General features: G+C 41.9%; 1 protein-coding gene across 10 annotated transcripts in view; it reads left to right on the top strand.

The window, feature by feature from the left end:
* Positions 1–24,025, top strand: part of rap1gapa (RAP1 GTPase activating protein a) — a 475,427-nt gene that overhangs the window by 89,239 nt on the left and 362,163 nt on the right. Inside the window, exon 1 of one of the 10 annotated variants that reach the window (XM_068016828.1) lies at positions 1,209–1,521. The exons of 7 other annotated variants lie outside the window; for them this stretch is intronic. In XM_068016828.1, the coding sequence (XP_067872929.1) occupies positions 1,478–1,521 (44 nt within the window). In that variant the 5' untranslated portion in view covers positions 1,209–1,477. Of the gene's footprint in view, positions 1–1,208; positions 1,522–5,923; positions 6,037–24,025 lie in introns of those variants that run through there. 2 more of the 10 variants (XM_068016827.1, XM_068016834.1) reach the window with 2 other exon arrangements.

Below are 24,025 nucleotides of genomic sequence, written 5' to 3'. Positions count from 1 at the left end.
CACACCCCTTTTAGGATGCTGAAAACCTACCTCTTTAACCAAGCTTTTGTTCATTTACTCCAATATTTCCTAATGTGGCTTGTCAATTTTCCATTGAGAACACTCCTGTGAAGCTTTGGAAAGTTTTACTGTTGCAGCCGCTATATAAATGCAAGTTGTCACTAAATTGACCCTCTCTCTAGCTTGTAACTTTAAATGTTCAACATTGTATTGAAATATGCATAGTACAGGAATTTGAACAGCAGTTTTTTAAAATCCTGCTACTGTGTTGTGACTGGATTTTAAAGGAACATCCAAAAACTAAAACTGGGCAAAGTGCCTAATTTCTGTTGCGTTTCTATTGCTTTCCTTCACCAAATAAATGATAAAGTAGATTTTAAGATGGAACAATCTTGATGTCAAACTTCCTACCAATGAAGCGCACATTGTGAATTTGGGGGCAGTTATCACTCCACAATTTTCGGAACGTTTTCTGTGTCTCAAATTCCTGAAATATGTTCTTTTTGTGTGAAATTGCACCAAGAGCGTTGTACTCAAAATCAATCCTCATAACTGAGCAGCTCATGTAAGTGGACTGAAGGCAGAGGAGGGAATTGGCTTGATGACCCCCTTTTTCACATTAACATCGGTACATGGAGAGAATAACGTGAATACACAGACAGAAATAAAGATACTCGAGGATTATGGAATTGGAATTGGAATCCTGTTTTCAGAAAAATTAAAAATAAACTTTCAATGAAATATTTCCTCAAGAATTATAAATTCATAATCTTTGTACGAAAGGGATGAACATATTCTTTATAAAGTGAACATCTTTTTGAATTGCTTTATGTACTAGTTATATTGGAATCACTTGTGTCAAAGCTTCACACAAACTACTTATATTCCTGATCAGTGTCTGTCCTTCAGTAGGAATGGATTGCACTGTTGTATATTCAAGGGTTCCAGACTGTGCTTACAAACTGATGAGCTTTCTCACTAATAGACTGCTGGTTAAAGCTACATGATTGGTTTCCAAGTTTTTTTTAAAATCAGTTCTCTGGGTAGGATGGTGGAAGCAGACTTGCTGAATGAAGCAGAGCAGCCTGCACCCATGGTTCGTTAGGTTGCTATGGTGATGAGAAACAATCTTCCTTTTTTTTGATCCCTCTGGCACACACTGAGTTCTGGTCAGGTATCACCAACCAGTGGTCCATGGAAGACCAGGCGTATGGGAGGCTGGTACTGTCCGCATGCCTTTGCGTCCTGCTCACTCCTGGGCTAATAACTATCATTTTGAATAAGTGCAGGGCCTCTCAATCAGATGCGGATGGGTTTTCCTCTCACTGAGCTCAGCGGTGTTTTCTGAAGCAGCCTTTGCTGACTGACCCAGTCAGTGAGCAACCCACTGCCAGCCTGAGGAAAGACTACGAAAGCTATCAACACTGTTCAACAGAGCACAGTTTCCGGTTAAACAGCCCTTCTGCAGTCAATCAACATGCCATGTTCTCCTTTCAGGATTGGGAAACCCAAAAAATTCTGGTAAGTTTATTACAAATATTGTTTCATATTTTTAGAAGCTGTTCGAAATAGCCTTTCACTTCCTCACCTAAAACTGCATAGATGTATTAATCTTTCTCTCCTCTTCCATTATCGTAATCATTTGTATAGCACACTCACACTTGTTTGTTCTAATTCCTCTTTATATATCCCTGCTTAAATATATAGGGATTCATCGATACGCTTTTCCTCCATCCTGCTCTATTCAGTATCTGCATTACTTTGTTTCAGAAATCGCATCGATTTGAAATGCTGTCTGTTAATGTTGAAAACCAGATGAGAGCTGAATACTCATTTGTCAGTATAAGGCACATTAGCACTCCTCAATTAATCTTGCTGTTTATCTAAATGCAGTGCTGTAGGCAAAAGCAGCTGCTGTTTGCAATAAATAATAATGCTGCTTTTCACCTTGAAGTCAGAATCCAAAGTAGCCAGTAGGCTGTTCTGAACTGCAGTGGAGAAGATTGACACAAGTAATCTGACTGAAAGTAGCTTGCTTTGGGTTTCATTAAAAATGGAGGCAAGGAACTTTTTAGTTTTTTCCTCGTTTAATGTTATGGAATTAAAGGAAAAATTCCTCCTGTCATTTTTTTTTAATTGAAGAAGTCACTGGAGTTTTTTGTAAAATTATCGATGTGGGAAATTTTACCCCTTTTTTTTACTCATTTATCTGATACACTCTTAAACTTACAATATCTTGCATACTATGCAGATTGGAATTCGCTCAAATCTGCTTGTTTGTTCAGAGATTCGTGTTGACAGCAAAGATATTGTCTTCCCTGCCTTTTTACCATAAACTTCATTCGTATTCCAAAAGCATTTTCTTCAGCTGAATTCCAGTGACTGGCATGGAAAACTCAATAGGTTTTTATTCCACGAAGGCTGTAAGATAGATTGAATCAAGCAGCAAGTTTAATACTGATTCCATCACCATTTAGTCTGATGTTGAATTACAAAATGGAGCTCGGAAGCCGGTACCAAGTGAGCAATGTTGGGTCTGTAATTGTGTATAGTTCAGTACCTCTGTCTGCTTTGCATTCAAAACCACAAGCACACAGTTCAGCTATTCCTGTTATTCAATTTTAGAATTGGTGTCCAAGGTGTCTGTGCATGGGCAAAACATCTCGGAGTAAAAGATATTAAAGGGTGGTATCTGCATGAAAAATGTTTGGTAATTCTGTTGTTTTTCAAGATGGAGATGAACCATATATCATTTTTACCACCATGACAGAATGTCAGGGTGATGGGGTTCAGTACAACCTGTTACAAAACTGAAAATGCTGGAAATACTCAGCAGGTCAGGCGGCATCTGTGGAGAGCAAAACAAAGTCTGTTTTTGTTTCAGGTTTCCAGCATCTGCCCTATTTTGCTTTAGTTGTTGAATGGCTCAATGGGATTATTTGTGTCATATATTTCTGAATAATTCATACACGATTTGTATGTCTGTATTTACTGCCACACCGGTAAACCAAACGGTTCTACACTCTTATTGTCATTGTCTTTTTTCACTCATATCATCCTCTTCCTCAGCCACTCGCTGCCTCACTTGTGAGAATAGCAGCCCTGATTCATTTTTGTTCCTCTGGTTCTCCATAAGAACACTAAGTAATGTGAAGGTTTTTACAACTTCATGGAATGGTCTGTAACTGAGATTACGCACCAGTCTGCTTTAACACTTGTAGAATGTTAGTAGCATAATGATGGTAGTGTATTGGTAATGTTACTGGACTAGTAATCCAGAGGCCTGGAATAATGCTCCAGGAACATGAGTTCAAATTCCAGCATGCAGCTGGGCGAATTTAAACTCATTTTATTCCAGATATATTATTTAGTTGCTAGTCTCAATAATATTGAAACTATTGGATTGTTGTAAAATACATCTGCTTCACTAATGTCCTTCGGGAAAGAAATCTGCCGTCCTTACCCACTCTGGCCTACATGTGACTCCAGACTCTCAGCAATGTGGTTGACTCTTACCTGCCCTCCACCTTGCTAGGCCATTTCACTCAGTTCAAGGGCAATTAGGGATGGGCAATTAATTCTGGCCTTGCCAGCAACACTGACATCCCAAGAACAATTTTTTTTTTAAGTATACAGTAGGAATGCTGCTTTAATTTCCCTTTTGCCCTCTTGCCCCCACCGCTTCCCAATATTTGATAGATGTGTTTAAAATTAATGGGTGCAACAGTGCAGATAGAAATGGCTAATGGCTTTAAAAGTTTAACAAAAGAGTGATTGTTCCTTTAATACAGCAGAGGCTGTAGCCTTTTCATGTCAAGTGCCAGGTGTTTAAATCACATGATAAGCTCAATAAACTTGGGCAACACTTCCTGCTGTTTCCAACACAGCCTTTTATTAGTGTTAGAGGGGAACAAATTTAGTTAATTGAAGTAAGTGTATCTTCTGCACCTACTTTATAATTTTTCAATTTAATTTAAATTTAAACAACATCATTAGTGAGTTAACAGATGGCTCCTAGTTTGTCCTGTGAAAATCATTTGATTTAACTTATCGTTCATCAGTGCACACTGTTTTACTATCCCTTTTCATCTTCTGATCCCAGTGATTGAGGAGTTTTAAACAAGGAGACATAGGAATAAATATAAGATTTAGAACGAAAAACAAGAAAAACTTTTTTTTAAGAAGATTGTGAAGCTTTGGAGTGTACGACTAGAGTTAATGATTGAAGCAGAGGCCATGTCAGTATTTAAGGATTGGTTGGATAGATAATTAAAGAAACAGAGGATAAAGGGATATGGGAATAGAATGGGGGGTGCAGATTAGGACTACAGCTTGTTTGGAGGATAATCACCAACCAACCAACCAACCAACCTGCCTGCCTGTGTGTGTTTGTAGCTTCCACGTGATATTGCTCCCTTCTTTTCTGAAGATACTTTGCAATGTTCTACTTTGGTGGACTCCCACCATGTCTGTGATGGAACGAGACTTCTGTTTGTTTCAGCACGCACCTTGATCAATGTTCTAGGGCTCAGCCTGAATTATCATCATTTTGAACTGCTCCTGGTAGGATTTCCTCTGTGCTAGAAATGGGGCTGGATGGGGAGTAAAGGAGGTTCACTACTACATGCCTTGGGCACCTGAAACAGCAGAGCGAGCGCAAGTAACCTACTGGTGTCCCTTCAACCAGTGTTGCTAAGAGGGTAATGACAATATAGGCGTTGTCCCATTAGCAATGCCATTGAATATGCCTGCCCATATTTGGGCGGATCTATTTGGTGAGCGCCATCTGTGCCAGTACGATATCCTTGACAACTGACAGGGAGTGGTAGAATGGCCACCCACTCCAGACCTGCCTGGAATTGAGCAGATTTGAGTAGCACATCAAACATACTGCGTCACGATGGGGTAAAGCTGTATGTGCCCTGGTTGCCCATTGTAGACACTGATAGTGTGCTGGCTAGTCATTTGAAGATGTGATTGTTCATGTCATTCTTGTTTTTCCCTTGCTTCAACATTAAAAGGAAACTACTGGAAACTGCATAGAATGAATCAGTATATGTTACAACATTGACAGAGAATCAAAATTGAAACGAAAGCGAGAAGTTTTATTTAAAACAGTTGCAAAACTTTTCCACTTTATAAATTGCAGCCAGTTATTATTTTACTTACACTATATTGTACTGTAGGGATCTGCACCAATACACACTGGACCAATTATACCATAATTTTTGCATGGATATGTTGCAGTATAATTAGGCACTGACCGCCTAGTGAATTCAGGAAAGAGGTTTGCGATTCCCTGGGGAGTGGTAGTCTCTCATCTTTTGATTTCAGTGCTTGGAGCCCACTTTGTTCCACTGAGAGTTGTATTGCAGCTGCAGTGAAGCTGAAATGGGGAGAGATGGTTCAAGCTTTCTAATGGCAGCCAAGAGATGATGGTCATGTCTGCATTTCAATAACACTAAAAACAAAACAAGCAGTTAGATATGGGAGCTCTCTGAATACATTTTAACTATATGGATGCCAAGCTCTGTTTTGCCTGAGTAAACAGTAAAGAATTTCACTGTATCAAGGTCCTGGGAAAGGGTGAGGAATGCAGTGTGAATAGTCCTGAGTTCAACACAGTGATGGTGTAAGGTGGGAGAACAGTGCGTATACATGACAGGCAATGCAACTGGGACAATTGATGGGGAATAGCGACCTTTCATTAACCTTCTCAGATGATTGACTCAATCTGACTGCAGATCACAATTATCAACACCTGACTAAAACAGTCCCATGCAGAGCTGGAAGTACACACACCCCTAAGCACCTGTCGAAATGATACAATCTTTAAAGTTATTTCCAGCACTGGATTAGTGAGTATCTTGTGACTGCTACACCCACTATTCTGAGTAGGTGTGGTATTTATAAATCAACTTGAACTGTGGTGTGTGTTTAGCCACAAGTCAACCCACACTGTTTTCTTGAAAGAAATTGAATGGGAAATGGAATTGTTTACAAATTGGACTCCCTGAAAACTCCTTCGCAGTTCAGGTATGTTATCTTGCTTAATCCAAGCAGAGGGATAGTGAAATGGAGGTCAGTAGGTGAGTTGGATGTGTGAATGAGGCAGTGTTTGAAAATGATTCAATTGTCATATGAAGCTAAAATGAAAAGGGCAAAATCTGTTTCTTCAGTAGTGTTGTGAGTTCATACAGAGAAATATCTTTACCTTGGAATACTGTGCTCTTCTTTTACATTACATTAATTAAAGCAACTCTGGTTAGAAATGGTGTTTGGAGTTTTACGTCTAATTTATTAGAAGGATGCACAGTTTATTTTGGCATTAACACTGAGTGCAGTCTGTGGTTTATAAAATAATCATCAGCATTCAAAGTTGAAAAGAGTAGGAAAGAGCATGAGATGAATTAGGCAGTAGGTTTGATGTTGCCAAATTTTGAATTTTGGAAGCTTGTAACTTGTCGGAGGGAGCTGATTGTTAGATTTTGGTGATATCTGAAATGTGCTCCTGTGACATGGAAGCTTGAGGACATGTTTGCTTCCCTAATAGCAGGGCTAGTGACAGCAGATGAATGGTGCAATGCTGAATAGAAATACCTGTCCACTGGGATTAGGCCTTGGAGAGTAATTTTTTAATTACACACAGAAATGTTGTGATTGGTGATGTGTTGCCATTGGTATCCGAACTCAGTATTGCAAGGATAATATACAGGCATCAAAAATCCAATGGCTGTTCCTTTCATTGCAATGAACATTACGGAAATCTTTGGGGTGCTATGGTCGGGGTGGGGGGAAAGGGTGAGTGTGTACACATGTCCGCAGTGCATGGCTGAAATAGGAATGTGTGTGTTTTTGGATATACATCCACAGTTTACACCTTCCCTCCTGTATCTCACCACCTGCTGGGGTACTGTGCCATACAGGCCAGGAGGATGGTTTAACCAGTGCTGTGTGGGGGCCTGTGCTGCTCTCAGGATGACAGCAGTGATTCTACAATTGACCATACTGTCCCAGGCTAGAGAGAGGCAAAATCAGACTAGGCTCCTCGTCGGTGTTTTGTGTTGTGATCCTTGAGTTTCATCTCAGTGCTGCAGAGATTGCTTGCATTGATGCTAATCATTTGCAAATGTCCTAGACCATAGGTGCTGGTGAGATGTTTGATGAGCCTGATGCTGATCTCACTCACATATGTATACATTCCAGCAGGTTCTATTAGATAATAACCAGAAGCAGCAACTAAGAACCAACAAATTCATCTAGAAAACGAGCAAAAGCTGATGAACAGCATCAAGAAAGCTGCTAGCACCTGTGTCTGATATCTACTGCATGCCACGTGGTATTCTACACAGCTGTGAATAAAACACTCAAAGCCTTTGTTAATATGGATGTCTGGAAAACCAGTTTAAAATGGAAAAAGTGCAGTTCTGACCCTTTCGTCTAGTATAAACGGGACTGGCTAGCGAAAGATATGTCTATGTTGAATCTTTCCTTTGCCAATAGGAACTTTGGAATGTGCTGGACTGAGAAAGGCCAATTACAGCCCAGCCAGCCTGTCCCAATTTTGATCATGAACATATTGTTGCGCACATGCTCGTACGCTCCCCCACTCTCCCTCCCCACCCCCACTCTCCCTCCCCACCCCCACTCTCCCTCCCCACCCCCACTCTCCCTCCCCACCCCCACTCTCCCTCCCAACCCCCACTCCCTCCCAACCCCTCCCCTGCTCCCTCCCCACACCTCCCAGCTCTCTCCCCTCCCTCCCTCCCTACCCACCCCCCCCCTGCTAAATGTGTTTCTTTTGCCAAAATGTTCATTTGTTTACCCACCTGTTTATGTTCTACATTTTATGTTGTAGTGATGTTGGTCACTAAACTTAGTAATCTTTTCAATTAATTTTCATCAGAAAATCAGATATTAGAATTCAAGCCATCATTCCGTGGTGTGCGACAGTTTGCAAGGAAAACAGTGAATGTGAATAGTGTCAACAAATTCAAGAAGGAACCAATAGATTTATTTTTGGCAAATGAAGCAGTTTGAGAGATAGAAGAAGAGTGTAGTATGGTAATTTTTGAACTTTAAGACTGGGCAGGTAGGCTGTAGTAGTCTTTCCCAGTCCTGCACATACAAGAAAGATCATTAAACACAGCAAGTATATCTTTCCCTATCCATTCTATGAAATGTGCTATCAGTCGGTTTTACCTGTTGCTTAGACTTAAAGGTCAGTGAAAGGATTAATTTGGATTCCATATACTTGCTGGTTGACTCTGCCAGAGCTCTCCCTTAGACTACATTGAAATACCAGTGACTATGAACATAGGTGGGTGATTTAAAAAATATATATATAAATTGTGTGCAGCATTTCTGTTAGAAGTGCTATCTCTTAGAAGGAGAAAGATGGGCATTTAACAGTAACCAAAGTATCAATTGGTATCTAAGGGGAAAAATTAAGCTGACTGTGTGAAAAGGGGAATATTTTTGTAGGACATTTATACACTCTCCTAATCAACGTCAAACTCAGGCTGCACCAAGGATAAGAGTATCCTTCCTCTCAGAACTGGTAAAGTCACTGAACAGATGAGTTTGGCCAGGCTGAATCAATCTCCCAGAAACTGCATATTCACAGTATAAATCCTGCAATGATTTGGAAGTAGTTGCATATTTCTCAGGAGCTGCTCAGATAGCTGATGTGGGAAATACCAAAGTCACAACAATGTCATGGTGGGGTGGTTTCCATATCTGAAGCTGAGGTTAATGCCAAGTCTGAGGAAGGTCACAATTGCTTGTAACCTGTGCTGGTTTGTAATCGAGATCAGGGAGAGGGGGTAACTGCTACTTATGCTGTTAACAGAATGAAAGTGACGTGCTCAAAACTTCAAACACACTCTTTGACCATTTGTACGTCTAATGCTGTATCCCCTCCTGAAATAAAAACCTAAATTTTAAATTTACCGCTTAAGTTCATATTCCATTACCTGTACTTTATAATGTAACTGCCAAGTTTCTGTACTTTGTCTAATCCTTTTTACTCTCTTTTGTGTTGTGTTTCTTGATCTTGACACAGTGTGCAGAGAGTGGGAAGATCTGCAGGACCGATTGTACTTGTAGCTTCAGAGGAGCAGCAACAAAGTTCAGAGCTCATTATTCATAAATAAAAACAAGAACTGCTGGAACCACTCAGCAGGTCTGGCAGCATCTGTGGAAAGAGAAGCAGAGTTAACGTTTCGGGTCAGTTTCCTCGGTTCCGAAGAAGGGTCACTGACTGACCCGAAACATTAACTCTGCTTCTCTTTCCACAGATGCTGCCAGACCTGCTGAGTGGTTCCAGCATTTCTTGTTTTTATTTCAGATTTCCAGCATCCGCAGTATTTTGCTTTTATTTTAGAGCTCATTATTCATGTGTGTTCAGATACACATGACCCCATTGCTCACTGCAGACTCTGCCCTCAGGTAACTATGTTGCTCTCCTGCTGAATACTGATCTCTCTCTCCATCTCTTTCCTCTGGCCTTCGTCATTCCCATAGTTACTGTAATCTTTCCCAAAGAGCAATAAAGATCAGGAATGTTTGGTGTGTTACAAGTCAAAGCAACAGGGTGGAGCCAGAAGCAGCCAGAAGATGTGTCTCCACGTTGCTGGAAAGACACAGTGGACAAAATTGACATTCTATTTGTTATGACTGGGTGAGGAAGGGGTCTCAGGCTCCCCTCTTGCCCCTTTCCTGGTTTGGCTGCAGTGGGGTTTAACTTTTAAAACACTTTTTTTAGCTTCCCCTCAGTGAGTTATTGCTCACTGCTCTCTAATTATCATCTTTGGCCTCCTTATCTCGAGAGACAATGGGTAAGCGCCTGGAGGTGGTCAGTGGTGTGTGGAGCAGCGCCTGGAGTGGCTATAGAGGCCAATTCTAGAGTGACAGGCTCTTCCACAGGTGCTGCAGAAAAATTTGAGTGTCGGGGCTGTTACACAGTTGGCTCTTCCCTTGCGCCTCTGTCTTTTTTCCTGCCAACTGCTAAGTCTCTTCGACTTGCCACACTTTAGCCCTGCCTTTAGCTGTCCGCCAGCTCTGGCGAATGCTGGCAACTGACTCCCACGACTTAACTCTCTAATTGTACTTGTAAAGGAAACAATCAGACAGGCTTTTTCAAGGTTAAACAAGAAGAGTGTAAGTTTGTTAGCCTTAAAACTCTAACTCAGTTAAAACTACTAAAAATATGTGACACAACCATGCTAGCATGCGTAGGCAATAAACGCACAAATAAATAGATACAGAGGTGGAGAAAAAATTAAAGGGGGGAAGGTTTGAAGTAGTAGATGGAATTCAGTTACTGGTTTTGGGTTGGATGTAAAGATCTTGATTGGAGTTAAGTCTTGCAGTTCTTGTTGGGGCCCAGTGCTCACATTCAAACTGGTTTCGCTGGTACAAGAAGGCTGCAGAGGTCTTCTGTCTTGAGGCTTAAGTAACTTCCGTAGGTCCCTGGAACTTTGCGTGAGAGGGACAGAGAGAGAGAGAGAGAGACCTTGCTTCTCTTTGGTCTTCAAAAGCAGTCTGTCTCCAAATGTTTCTGTGAGCACAATTCAATCAATTCCCAGGTTGGCAAGCAGGTTAGTCATGTGACCAGCTCTTTATTTGACACAGCATTGCCTGCGAGGGTTGTTGATTCTTCAAAGCTTACTAGACGCAGTCAGTGGGGGGGGGGGGGGGGAGGGGCGATGGAGCACTGGCTCTTGCACAGACGATGACTCTTAATGTCTTTTGGTCATCACTATTCACAAAGCTCATCTGGTTAATTGAATAAGGGAGCACTCTCATTGTCTCTCTAAGCAACTGTTTCTCAGAATGCAAATGTGCAGCCATGTTTTCAGCCATTCAACTCTGGTCCTTTTGAACACATTATGTTAAATATCCAGTAAACATTCAAATAGTGTTCCACATGATGAAATTAATATGTTTCCATTTGGCAGGTGTGGTTTCTGTCACGCTATTACTGTAAACAATTTGAAAAACCAACTATATGAAGATCCCACCTAACCAGTTCAAGCAGGCAGTTAATCATTCACAACTGCATTGTGTGTTTTTCTGCTATCTATTTAAATAGATGATGTGACACTCGGTCCAGAAGCAGTTGTTAATTTTACTTGGACTTAAGGTTTAAACATAATTCTGTGTTCCCTGACTGACTCGAGCTTCAGGTCAGTTCCAAGGATGGCAGTCACACTTTCCAGTACTTGGCACATGAATACTTAACATGTGAGCATTAGCAGGCTATCCTACAATGGTGGGCATCGTAATCAAGCCTGAACTCAATATGCTTATTTTACTACAGATCATTGGGTTGTGATCAGGACTGGGATCCAGCCTGGCATTTGATTTTCTCCAGCCAGATGGATGAGGCTGAATGTCATTACACTGCAGCTGAGATTTCTAGTTCAGTATAGACCTGAGATCAAACACACATGACTATAATGTGTGGATGGCTTTCTTCCATACTGGACACTCATTGGGTCAGAGATTAGTAGATTATTTTTAAATTATCTTCTACACACCCAGATTTGTGGTCTCCCCCATTCTTCACGACTGCACTAACTAAGACAGGGGCCCTTTGTGAACCAGTTCAAGATCGAGAGAGCGGGTCCAGCAAGTAATTCACTGAACTTTCCCTCTGTAATTCAGTAGGTTCAGTTAGTGGGAATGGATACAGGTATGACAATAACAGATGGCTATTTGTTATAAAGATCTAGATAGTAATCTTTTGTGTAGATGTAAGGCTAGTATGATGACTTCAAATGTATGAACAAAATCTGCCAAATTGGTGTACTATGCTTCAGGTGAAAGGCTTAGGTAAGTGTCCATTTGGGGGCAAATTAGTGACATGGCCGACATCTTCCCAATGGCAGACGGGACCCCGCTGAGACCAAAGTCTGGCCATTGCCTGGAGGCGGCCTCCTGGCGGCAGGCAGGGAAGCCATTGACGCCTGTTTTAAATGCCCCCTCCACAATGATGGCCTGGCAGCTTTGGCCACATTTATTTTCATCAATTTTATAATTGTTCAGAGGGTGTCTCCACTGTGAGGTGCCCTCATGATCTCCTGTCTACATTGGCAGCACCCACATCCACCAGTGGAGTTGCCAGCTGGACATCAATCTGGGCCCTCTGATTGAGCTTCCTGGTTCTCTGGTCTGCCTGTTCTCCTTAATTCAATGGGGCTCTGGGAGGCGGCTTCTTCATTGGTCGCAATCTTCCTGGAGGTAGCCAATGTCCCACCATGGTGACTTCTGGGTTCCCGATCCGGAATTGAGGCAGACGTCGGGATTGCAACCCATTTGGGAAAATACAGCCCAGTTTCAGGTGGGCAATGTTGAGGCTGGTTTCCATTTTAATGGCATGGATTTAAAATGGGAGCATCTGTTTTCACTGGTAGATTGAAACAGGCAGACGCTCTGCTTTTCCCAAATAATTATGTGGTGTGCAGACATGGAGGGTATAAATGTGACTCAAACAAAGACTAAACAGGACAATTAAAGTGAAAAATTCAGCAGACAGATAGCAACATTGTGTTTTCCCCCATTATGGAGCCAATGCCCCTTCAGAAGATGAATGGGGCTAATGGAAAGTCAGAGACAACCAAATTGCCACCATTTTCAGTTGAGTAAATCTTCCATGCTAGGACAAGAAACACATTACACCAAAAATAAAGCGAAAATGCTTAAAATACTCAGCAAGTCAGGCAGCATCCGTGGAGAGAGAGAAACAAAACCAGCCAGTGCTGGGCAGGTAGCCGGTGCTAGTCAGTCCCTACCTCCGGCAAGATCGCTCAGAGATGGGATCATGTCGGGGAGCTGCCCTGATGCGAGATTCTCTAATTTTGCTCCTAGTCCCATCTCCAAACCTGTCTACGCAGGACCAGGAAAATTCAACCCTTCATATTTAATAGTTGCATCAGAGTATATCAGAGCCTGAATTTGTTGATTAAGATAATCATTCATTCTGTTTCAGTTATGACAGCTGTTAAGGCTGGGCTTGCAGGAGTTTGGATTTAGATAAAGTTTGGGCATATGAATTGCAGCCAAAAAACAAATTTCAGATGTGTGTCCTGTAGATTTACTACCTGCCGCAAGTACTGAAGTAGAACATTAATAGTCCTCACATCACGCAATTAGTTTTAGATTCTGAGACTTGTTGCATTTTTGACTATCCAGTTTATGTATATTTTTGTAGTTGGCTCAACCGGGTTTGTGTAATGTTTCCTTTTATTGTTGCAATAACCTAGGAAAAGACAGTTGGGTCTCACAATCTGTCTTTTGTGGAAGGTCTTAATCTCCCAACCACCCACACACCATTTCCCTAAAATATCCTCTCTGTCTCTCTCTCTGTCTCTCTCTCTGTCTCTCTCTCTGTCTCTCTCTCTGTCTCTCTCTCTGTCTCTCTCTCTGTCTCTCTCTCTCCATTAAGACATCCACTTGTCTGTTGGACCCATTTGTACTGTTAGCTGTCCATGGGAACTTGCTCCAGAGATCTATTAGCCTTTGGGTGATAACATTTTAATTGATTTTCATTCTTTGTTTTAACTTCCAAATTATGTGCGTGCTTTTTTTAAACAAACATTCCCACATGTGTACCTTGTGGGAGGCAAAGGCACTTTCCTTATTTTAACTAAGATTAGTCTCAAGGTTATGAAAACATTGTTATGGTAGAATTGATTTCAAATGACTGAGGTTGGGTATATCTGTTATAATATCACTAGGTGTGTCTGGAACTTGGGTTGTTATGTATGATTGTGTATGCTCGACTGAGCATTTATCTTGCTCATGGCATATGATGTGTACTGGCCACATGATCCACTGATAATAAGCTGTAGATTCTTTCTCAAAGTGTACATTAGTGATAGCACCATAAGCGATGCGATGTGTAGAAAATCTTTATCGGTGGAATGGAATGTGCTGTCTGCATCAGCAGCAAGGAAATTCACCCAAAAGCTCTCTGTAATTACAATCTAAACACTGAAAATAACAAGCATTGGGGGATGGCAGGCTGTGCTGTAGTCTCATGGGGGACAAGTCTACAGATGATGGTTCTAACACTGCCAAACTTCTCCTGTGTTTTATGATGGTCTCTGAATCCTCTACCTTCTTCGCGGTTTTATTTCTGCCTTGTAATCATTCCCAAATATTTACTATATTATGCCTTGCCTCAAATGTAATAAACAACTTTTGAATTTCATTCAGTGATGTTGGTCTTTTACTGTAATATGCACTGGATAATGGATTCTGCAACATAGTTCAGAGTTCAATCCACATTTCATTTCCAGTTAATGAAGCTGTTTATGATGGCAATAAATAGCCATTGCCTGGTAAGATTTTAAATCTACCGGATCAATATCTCCTTTCATAAATGGAGGTACTCATGGAACAGAGACTTTCTTTTGTAGAACTGAAATCTCTGGGATCATCACTACCAAGCAACCTCATATTCCAAATATTTCCACACTGCAAAGTGATTTACTGCAGACTGCAAAATAAAGTATCCTGGATTAGAAAGATATTATTGTGTTAAGATATTATAAATTAGCCAACATAAACCACTTGACCAAATCATTAACTCTGATTTGTTATTTGTGCCTGCTAACCCCATTAACTCTCTGCAGTTCACTTAGCCAAAATGATGTGTAATTAATGCTCTGAAAGTACCATGTAGTAATTTGGATTATACTTACATGCATATATTTATATGGAGTTAAGTAATGAAGACATTGACTTTCAATAGTAATGGTGGGGTGCAGTTAATTCCACTGTCACAATTGCTGTATGGAGAATAACCACTATTTAAATCTCTCTCAATTTCCAACCATATCATTTTGAATCAATTTGGAACTAGACAGTTGAGGGACACTGTGGGTTACACACTGACATTTTTACCCCTGGGACCTGGGTTAAAATCCAACCTGCTAGTGCGAGGAGATAAAAATCTCCTTGAGTGAAAGGTTCTTACATATAGTATGTGTGGGCAGTCCCTGACATTGTTCCTTGTGACCATGAGGACCACAGCTCAGAGCTATCTGGGAGTTGCTAATTTCCAAAGTGGCCACAGGAGGATTGGTTCATGGGAAGATGAAAAATGTGATTTGTTAGAGGATACTTCTGAGATTGGGGCAGAATCGGGGCAAGCTTCACTAAGCATCTAACCAGTCTTGGACTGGGTGCTTGAAATGGTAAGTCTTCAATTCACATACACTGATCTGTCATCTTAATGAGCAATAATATTCACAAGAAAAAACCTGAATGCTGAAACAGTGCTATGCTGGATCCAGATGTAATTCTGAAGCCTAATTATGTGGTGAGTTCCTTCTTATAGCACACTGGCATGGTACTAAGACTTGTGCTCCAGCACTGAATTTGTATTATACTCCTCATCCCCACCTCCTCCCAACCCGAGAATTTATTTCTGCTGTTCTACAGTTCCAGCAGCTGCTGTAATATATTGTCTCGTCCTGGAATGAAACAGCTGTCCAGTACAGTGCATCTGTAGCAATATTTAGCACTGATCCAACATTAATAGATGTGCAGAAATTCTTTGAAAATCCACCAACTATTAACCAGGAAAAGGATTGTTTTACTCCTTCATTTCTTACAGCAGGTTGTATTTGTAATAAGACTAGACATTGCCTGAATACATCCTTCTCATAGAGTCATTACCGCATAGAAGGAGGCCATTTAGTCCATCAAGTCCATGCCAGGCAGAAGCGGCCTCGGTCTTAACGTCTGATCTGAAAGACGGCACCTCCGACAGTGCGGCACTCCCTCAGTACTGCACTGGAGTGCCAGCCGAGATTTCTTTTTGTGCACCATTCCTGGACGGGGATTTTGAAGCCTCAACCTTCTGAATCCTAGGCGAGAGTGCGACCACTGCAAACATTTTTGTGTACTTTTATTTATGGATTTGCAATGGGAAGATTTGCTTATTTTTAATGTGACTTGTACTAACCAAAGGGAGAATTTTAACTTGGAGCAGGATTCAGACAGGGAATGGGGTCTAGTTTTTAGTTTAGTTTAGAGATACAGCACTGAAACAGGCCCTTCGGCCCACTGAGTCTGTGCCGACCATCAGCCACCCATTTATACTAATCCTACACTAATCCCATATTCCTACCACATCCCCACCTGTCCCTATATTTTCCCTACCACCTACCTATACTAGGGGCAATTTATAGGGGCCAATTTACCTACCAACCTGCAAGTCTCTTCGGCTTGTGGGAGGAAACCGGAGCACCCGGAGAAAACCCACGCAGAAACAGGGAGAACTTGCAAACTCCACACAGGCAGTACCCAGAATTGAACCCGGGTCGCTGGAGCTGTGAGGCTGCGGTGCTAACCACTGCGCCACTGTGGGGTGAGTGCCAATTTCCTGACTTGAGCAGCATCAGGCAAGGGCGGTCTTTAACTCCTGGGCCTCGTCTTCCTGCCATAGTCAGCTACCCGCTCAAAACAGTTGGGAAGCAGCAGCTGGCTGGCTGGCAAGGATGGGGATATGGGGTGGGGGGTGAAGATCAGGAAGCGGGAGGAGAGGGTTTTGCGACAGTTCCAAGGGAGGGAAGGGGCAGGAGCCAGGGGAATGGAGGACCTAAACACGCTTTGTAAGGCCCCAAAAATACTTATATTCCCTCTGGCTCCACAAGGAAAGTTTTTTTTAAAAATATATATATTTTCCTTAAAATGCCTCTTCTGGTCCTGTATGCTGCCATTGTCTTCACCTGGCAAGATAACTACATCAGTCCTCTGCTGAGAGTTAAAATTGCAGTTGGAACCTGATGTAATTAAACCTTGATCTGCATATGTAAAGAAGAACTCTGTTAGCTTCAGGCCAGTGTCTTCCTGCCTGCTCAGAGGAGCAGGTTAGAATGATAGAGCTGCTATCTCAGCCAGATGACTCAGGTTAAAATCGCCCTTTCAATGTTTTACATTTTCTGGTGTATACATTGATTGCTTTGATTCAATGATCTTTAGATTACAAATGATCTTCCAGGCTATTGAAGTGCCTCTTGTGGTAAATTTAGTTTTAAATTTGTCACAATTCAAACAGATAGTACACAACATCAGGATGTGATTGCACTAGAGGGGGTGCAGAGGAGATTCACCAGGATGTTGCCTGGGCTGGAGCATTTCAGCTATGAAGTGAGACTGGATAGGCTAGGCTTGTTTTCCTTAGAGCAGGGAAGGCTGAAGGGGGACCTGATTGAGGTATACAAAATTATGAGGGGCATTGATAGGGTAGCTAGGAAGAAACTTTTCCCCTTAGAGCAGGTGTCAATAACTAGGGGGCATAGATTTAAGGTAAGGAGCAGGAGGTTTAGAGGGGATATGAGGAAAAAAAATTTCACCCAAAGGGTTGAAATTTATTAAACTTAAACTCTATTTCAGTTAACACCTACAGATACACAACGCTCCCACGCTAGCATGCATACACAATACACACATGCGGATAGGGACAGAAAGCGCAGAAGAGAAATAAAGTGGAAAAGTTTGAGGCAATCTCTGAAGAGGTTTTTTTTTACTGTGCTTCAAGCTCACTGTAGAGTCCTTGATTGTAGGTAGATCTTGCTTTTCGTTGGGGCCTAGTATTCTTCTGAAACCTTGTTCACTGTAGGAGACTTCTCTGTCTTGGGGTCATGTGTCTTCAGGGGGTTTTGGAGTTCCGAGAGAAAGAGATGGGAGCAGACAGACAGGAGAGGCTGTGGCGAGCCAGCCAGGAGAGGTCTTTTCAATCCAGGAGCAAACAGCTTTCTGCAGGTTCTCAGTTCAAACTATACAATTCAAAAAACCCCAGGTTGGCAAGCAGGATAGTCATGTGACTAACTGGTCTGACCACGTCTTGGTTCTGTGTATTGTATCATCTTAGCAGGGAATGGAATGTGCTTCCCTGCCTTCAATGTCTGTTAGTATGTAAGTGTTTTTTCCAGCCAAGGTCTGGCAGCAACAATTTGAAAGTTAAAGTCAATGTGGCAAAGTTAATATGCCTCATTCTTGGCAGGTGGGAGCCTGCATGGCAGAGTCTACCAAGGTAAGGACCCATTTTGGAACAATGCTTCGATTTTTGGCAGACTTTGCCAGCTACTAGCCCTAACGGCTAACCATCAACATCATTTCCACCCCCTGCTCCAATCCCATGGATGCCCAGCTGAGCTGCTGCTGGGATGGTTGGTTGCCAACTTTATATAAACAACCAGCACAGGGGAAGTTAGGGATGGGCAACAAATGCTGGCCTTGCCAGCGATGCCCACATCCCAAGAAAGAATTTTTTTTTAATTGGCAACAGGAGGTCACAGCCCAGGATCTGTGGGAATGTTTCCTGGTAGTCAGCATTGGGGGTGGCTGCAGGCTTAGGGCTGCAATTGGGGTGGGTGTTCGTGGAACATTGGAAATTGGGGCAACAATGCTGAGCTGGAGGAGTGTCCAGGTGAGAGGCCAGGGCCGCGATTGGGGCTGGGTAAGGCCGAAGGCTTCCTGGTGAGGTCCAGGGTGAACCCACCAGCTCCACAGGAGCTTAAAAATAGACAAAGTTTCAAAACGTCTCTGGGCTTCTCCAGGCCATTCGGGTCCTCCTGCCCTGTTGTTGCTGTTGCTGGGCAACAGATAGCGTGGACACGCCCTGTGATGAGGTTAAAAATAAGTCATGGCATCGATCACATCATCAGACTGTAACTTTGGCACGTGGAAAAGACCCCCACCTGTTTTCGGCAGAAATTACATCCAGAGCCTGATTCCCTGCTGTAAATACTGTCACTGCAGGAATGCAGTCAATTTGCTTGATTCTAATATTTCCACATCAAGGCCAAAGAGTTTGATGCAGCTAATTCAATTCTGCAGCGTCTCTGCTAGCGTTTGTTTTCCTTTTGTTCTGCTCTCCTACCAAGCTCAAAATAAAAATAAGTCTTCAGTCCAACAGAGACTAGTCTGGAATGAAAATGTGTTGTATTTTCTGTGATGTGCGGTCTTAGTTTTCCAGGGTGCTACCTGGAGTGATGTGCAAGACAACTGGCGAATTGATGTATCTGCCTTCTGAGGATGTGATTTCAATCTAAGCTGAGTTGATCCTGTTAGAATTTAATCTGCTTCCTTGTAAATTGGGTAAGGATACTACAGGCCAGTGTAAAATAATAATGTTTAAAATGAAGCATTTTTTTTTGTACGTTTGGGCCATAAACCTTGCATGTTTGAGTTCGAATGAGATGTCCTAGAATCTGCTGAGTGCTAGCTGAAAATAGTAGAGATTTTTTTTAAAGGGAGAAACCAGCAATAGCACCCTAATTAAAGGAATTTGAACCGACCCCTCGGTAACATCAAGTTCAAAACATTTGTTTTCCTCCTTCATTCCATGAGGTCATGGAAACCACATTTTTCCTGCAGCAGCAAAGCCCCCCTCTCCAAACAAAATGTTCTGCCCCTCTCTACAGACTAGTCCCACAGCCTCCAGCTGCTCTGGGTGCCTCACCCATTTATTTGTGAGCTAGCCGACTGGCTGTTTGAACACAACTGAAAGCAATTCTTAATGCTCAATGAATGCGTTGGAGTCCTATCCTCATGACTAGGGGCAAATGAGGTACATGGTCACCTCAATCCCAGAAGACTCCTAAAGGTAGCTAGCAGCCAGCCAGCTCACTGACCTCATCCACTGGGGTAGGACCTAGATGGAGCACTGGAACTGAATTGTTGTGATTCTCATTTTCCATGGAGAAGGTGATTGACTGACTGTTTGTGTTTATTGATGTCCTGTTTGCCAGGTTAATCTGCTTGATGCAGCATTTGTGTAGTCTACCCCTGTAGATCAGTTTGTGCCAGATGGTGCAAACCAATCATTCTTGAGCTGGTGAACCTCAGTTTGTGAAGGTAATGACTTTGTGACCATTCCAGTAGCAGTGACTAAACCTGCAGGCACAGCTCAGTGAAGAACAACAGGTCCAAGCAGACTGATTCTAATGCAGCTGGAACTACCTGGTATCCCTTCGTTCATCCTTTCCTTTAACCTCCAAATAAGGGATGAGGGCGTGCTGGATGATGTACACTTTGCTGCAACCAAAATTGTGAAAGTCAAAGTTCTAGCAGTTCAACCTTAGGAAAGTCATTTCTGAAAGGTCAGACCATGCTTTCTGTATAACCTTGCATTTGATATTGGCCAATTAAACTCACAGTCCAATCCATGCAAGGAAGTTAGTATTTGCACAACAGCTTATTATCATTGATTTTCTTACTTTAATGAAGCTCTCACACACTCAGCGACTGGAAAATAGTGTGCAGTGCTGGGCCATTGGAGAGAAGTGAAATGAGTGATTACAGTATCTCCTGGCCCTCACATGTGGAGCCTCACCGTCAGAGATGACCCCTCAATCGGAAAATGTAGTCAGTCAATTGTGTTGTATGTCAAGTATAGTGCAATGATGAGGGGCTTTAAAAAGATTAAGTTGTATCTGTCATTTTTAAGTCCCTAGTTTTGATAATACAAAGCAACTCACGGAATATATTTTAAATATCTACTGATTCCAGAAGATTGGATTATTTTACAGGCCAGTTACATCAGTACATCAAGCTGTGAAGTAATACTCAACTGAATTCAGTGGCTTTGATTTCTGGCAAGTGGTGCAGGACCAGCTTAAGGACGTAATCTCCCACTGCATTCTCTTCACACTGACTCTAGTCTAACTGTTACTAATGCAAAACAAATTAGAAGTAGTCAACCAGTCAATTGAACTATCTAAAAACATTTTACATTTAATTTTCATGTTGTTCTATTAGCAGACATTAAACTACATTGGCATTCAGATGCCCATTGTCGGAGAATGATCGAGAACTAGCAGTTGATGATTGCTCATTGCAATAAGCAGGTGCTGGTCTCAAACAGGTACTTCCAGTATAACAGTACCAGGGTTTTGATAAAGAAATAAACATTTTCATTTATTTAACACCTTTCACAATCTCAGGGCATCTTGAAATGCTTTATAGCCAAGAATATTTGAAGCATAGTCACTGTTATATTGTAGGAAATGCAGCAGCCAATGTGAATACAGTAAGATCCCACAAACAAAAATGAGATCTGTTTTAGTGATGCTGGTCAAGGGATAAATATTTTCTAGGACAACTGGGAAATCTCCCTGCTCCCCTTTGAAATGGTACCATGGGATCTTTTATGCCCACCTGGAGGGCAACCAGGGCCTCAGTTTAACACCTCATCTGAAAGACGACAGCTCCAACACGCTCCCTCAGTACTGCACTGCAGCGTCAGCCTGAATTTTTATGCCCAAATTCCTGGAGTAGGATTTGAACCAACATCCTTTTGACTCTGGGGCTAGAGTGTACCACATGGATCTGTCCAGGTTTGTGCTGCAAAAACATCCCAATTGGTACTTTTTTGGTTATGTGAATATTGAAAATGTAACAATTATAGTTTTAACCTTTTGTTAGTTTGAGTTACACAACTTCTGTTAAAATATAAGCATTATTTTCTATCTCAGGGGAACCCGGAGATTGTATTTCCCTTTTGATTGCTGACTGCCTAAAACCAAATTGTCTGTTCTCCAATCCATTCCATTTTGATTTGTGGTATTAGAGTAAATCAAAATTACAAACAGCTCTCGGCTTTTATTTAGCTGCTGAATTACAATGCCATTTCTGAAAACGTGTAGGTGACCTTAAAATAGCCAATAAAAGCATTCAACTGCTTCATAAAGAACCAGAAAATTGCATTTAACGGCCAACACCAAAAGATAATTTCTTAATAAGTTTGCCTTTTGTTTGTGCCAATATTTCCTTACATCAAATGTGTTTTGATTTTAAATTCTAAGCGAATTATTGGATGAATACATTTTCTGAGATGAGATTCCAGTTTGTGAAGGTGTATGAATTAATGTTGGTTCAGACAGTTCTAACTAAGCACACAGCTGCCAGAAGTTGTTAGGAATGCTATCACCACAATAAAGAATTAAAGCTGTACATTATAAATGTGGACTGAATAATGATGTGCTTCTGACCGTTAGCATTCAGACATTTTCTTTTCATGATACCAAATATTGGATTGGCATGAACAAACAATTTTTACCCTTAGAATTATACAAAACACAGGTAGGCCATTCAGCCCATCATGCCTGTGCTGGCTGTTTGAAAGTCCCATCCTATTAATCCCACTGCCCTGCTCTTTTCCCATTTCTTTTTCAATTATTTATCCAATTGCCTTTTGAAAATTACAAATTAATCTACTTTCACTACCCTTTCAGGCAGCGCATTCCAAATTGTAACAACTTTCATGCCTTATTTTGTATTATTCTTTTTATCGGTATTTCTATCATCCCTCTTAATTTGCTCTGTATTCTCAGTCAGCCCACAATATCATTGCACATAGATTTTTAATGAATGCTTTTTAAATTTAAGAAAAAGAAAGGATTGAGAAATATGTTGGGGGAATGGGTTAGTGAGCACATGATTTTTTTCATTTCTATTACAAGGTTTCAAATCCAGCTAAAACTGACTGACTGGATGAAGGTTCCTTCTGTCCTAATGTGAAATGAGATTGTTCAAATTCAACCTAGTTTCTTTTGGCTGTTGACCAACGGTTTATTGGTACTTATAACTTGGCACATGTAAGCACAAAATTGTCAATCTCCTTTGAGCACAAGTTTGCCAGTGTGGGAAATAAAATTGCAATGGATCTTCATAGATTTGATCAAGGTGTCCAAAATCATGAGGGGACTGGACAAAGTAGATAGAAAGAAATGTTTTCCTTTGGTGGATGGGGCGAGAGCCAGAGGACACCAATTTAAGGTGAATGGTCAAAGGACCAATGGCAATATGAGGAAAATCTCTCTTTAAGCAGCGAGTGGTTAGGATCTGGAATACACAACTTGAGAGTGTGGTGGAGGCAGGTTTAATCGAGGCTTTCAAAAGGGAATTGGATAATTATATGAAAAAAATTTTGCAGGGCTATGAGGAAAGGGCAGGCGAGTAGGACCAGCTGAGTTGGTGTTGTAGAGAGCCAACATGGACATGATGGGCCGAATTGCCTCCTTCCATGCTCTGACCATTCTATGATTCTAGGATCAGTGCAGCGTGCTTTTCTGAGGTTGGAATTAAAGCACACAATCTTTACTGTCACTTGGCCAGGCTATACTTGGCCTGTGAATGCTCAGTGCTGAACTAGATGAAGCTCTGGCAACCTTCACACTGATGAAAGCAAAATTCATCAGGAAATAATATGCCACTGGAAATATTTGTATGACAGTGAACCTGGTTACAGTTTGTTGAACCAGTAAAGTGCGTAGTGAGTTTGTCTATGATGAACCCTGCCAATACTGGCTGTCAAGCTCACATATAAATATTGGTCATTGGCTGAACTACTGGGAGTGACCAGTGTCTGTAGAACTATGGTCCAGGAAGGAGACGATTATTTCAGGAAATGAGGGGATCATAGGGGAGGGGGGTGATGGTTGGGGGGGGTGGGGGGGGGGGGTGCGGTGGGTGGGGGTGCGGTGGGTGGGTGCTCTCAGGCTACCTCAGTAATATCACTCATTACATCAGTTGATGTGAGTTTCTTTGAAGCCTTGCCTAGACTAAGATAATCAATCCTGGAGGGGACCAAGACCTTGTGTGGAGGAAGAATGGCTCCTTTTCTCAAGTCCCAATGGGCCTCGGGACATCAGATGGAGCAGGTGACAGTGATGCAATCTTGCAAGTGCTGGCAGCCCAGTCCCGCTCAGTAAATAACCTGCATCTTCGGGATTATGGATAGGGTCTCTGACCTGGAGCTGAGGTGTGTGGTGGTCAGCGGAACGAAGCAGAGCCTGAAACCTTTGTGGTCACGCTTTTTTTTCCTTTTAAGAGAAAAGTCTTGCAACAGGGGAAGGGCTATTCCCCCATTAAGCCGCCCACTCTAGCTACAATCCGTCTTTTTCATTTGCCAACCCAAGAGCAAATCTCTGCATTTAACTCTCAAGCCGGGAGTTAATTGGGCAGCACTCCAGGGTGTTTCCTCCTCAGACACTGCTTCCTC

This window comes from Heterodontus francisci, chromosome 37, assembly GCF_036365525.1.
Source record: "Heterodontus francisci isolate sHetFra1 chromosome 37, sHetFra1.hap1, whole genome shotgun sequence".
Classification (NCBI taxonomy): Eukaryota; Metazoa; Chordata; class Chondrichthyes; order Heterodontiformes; family Heterodontidae; genus Heterodontus; species Heterodontus francisci.
This window is presented reverse-complemented; position numbering and strand designations above follow the sequence as displayed.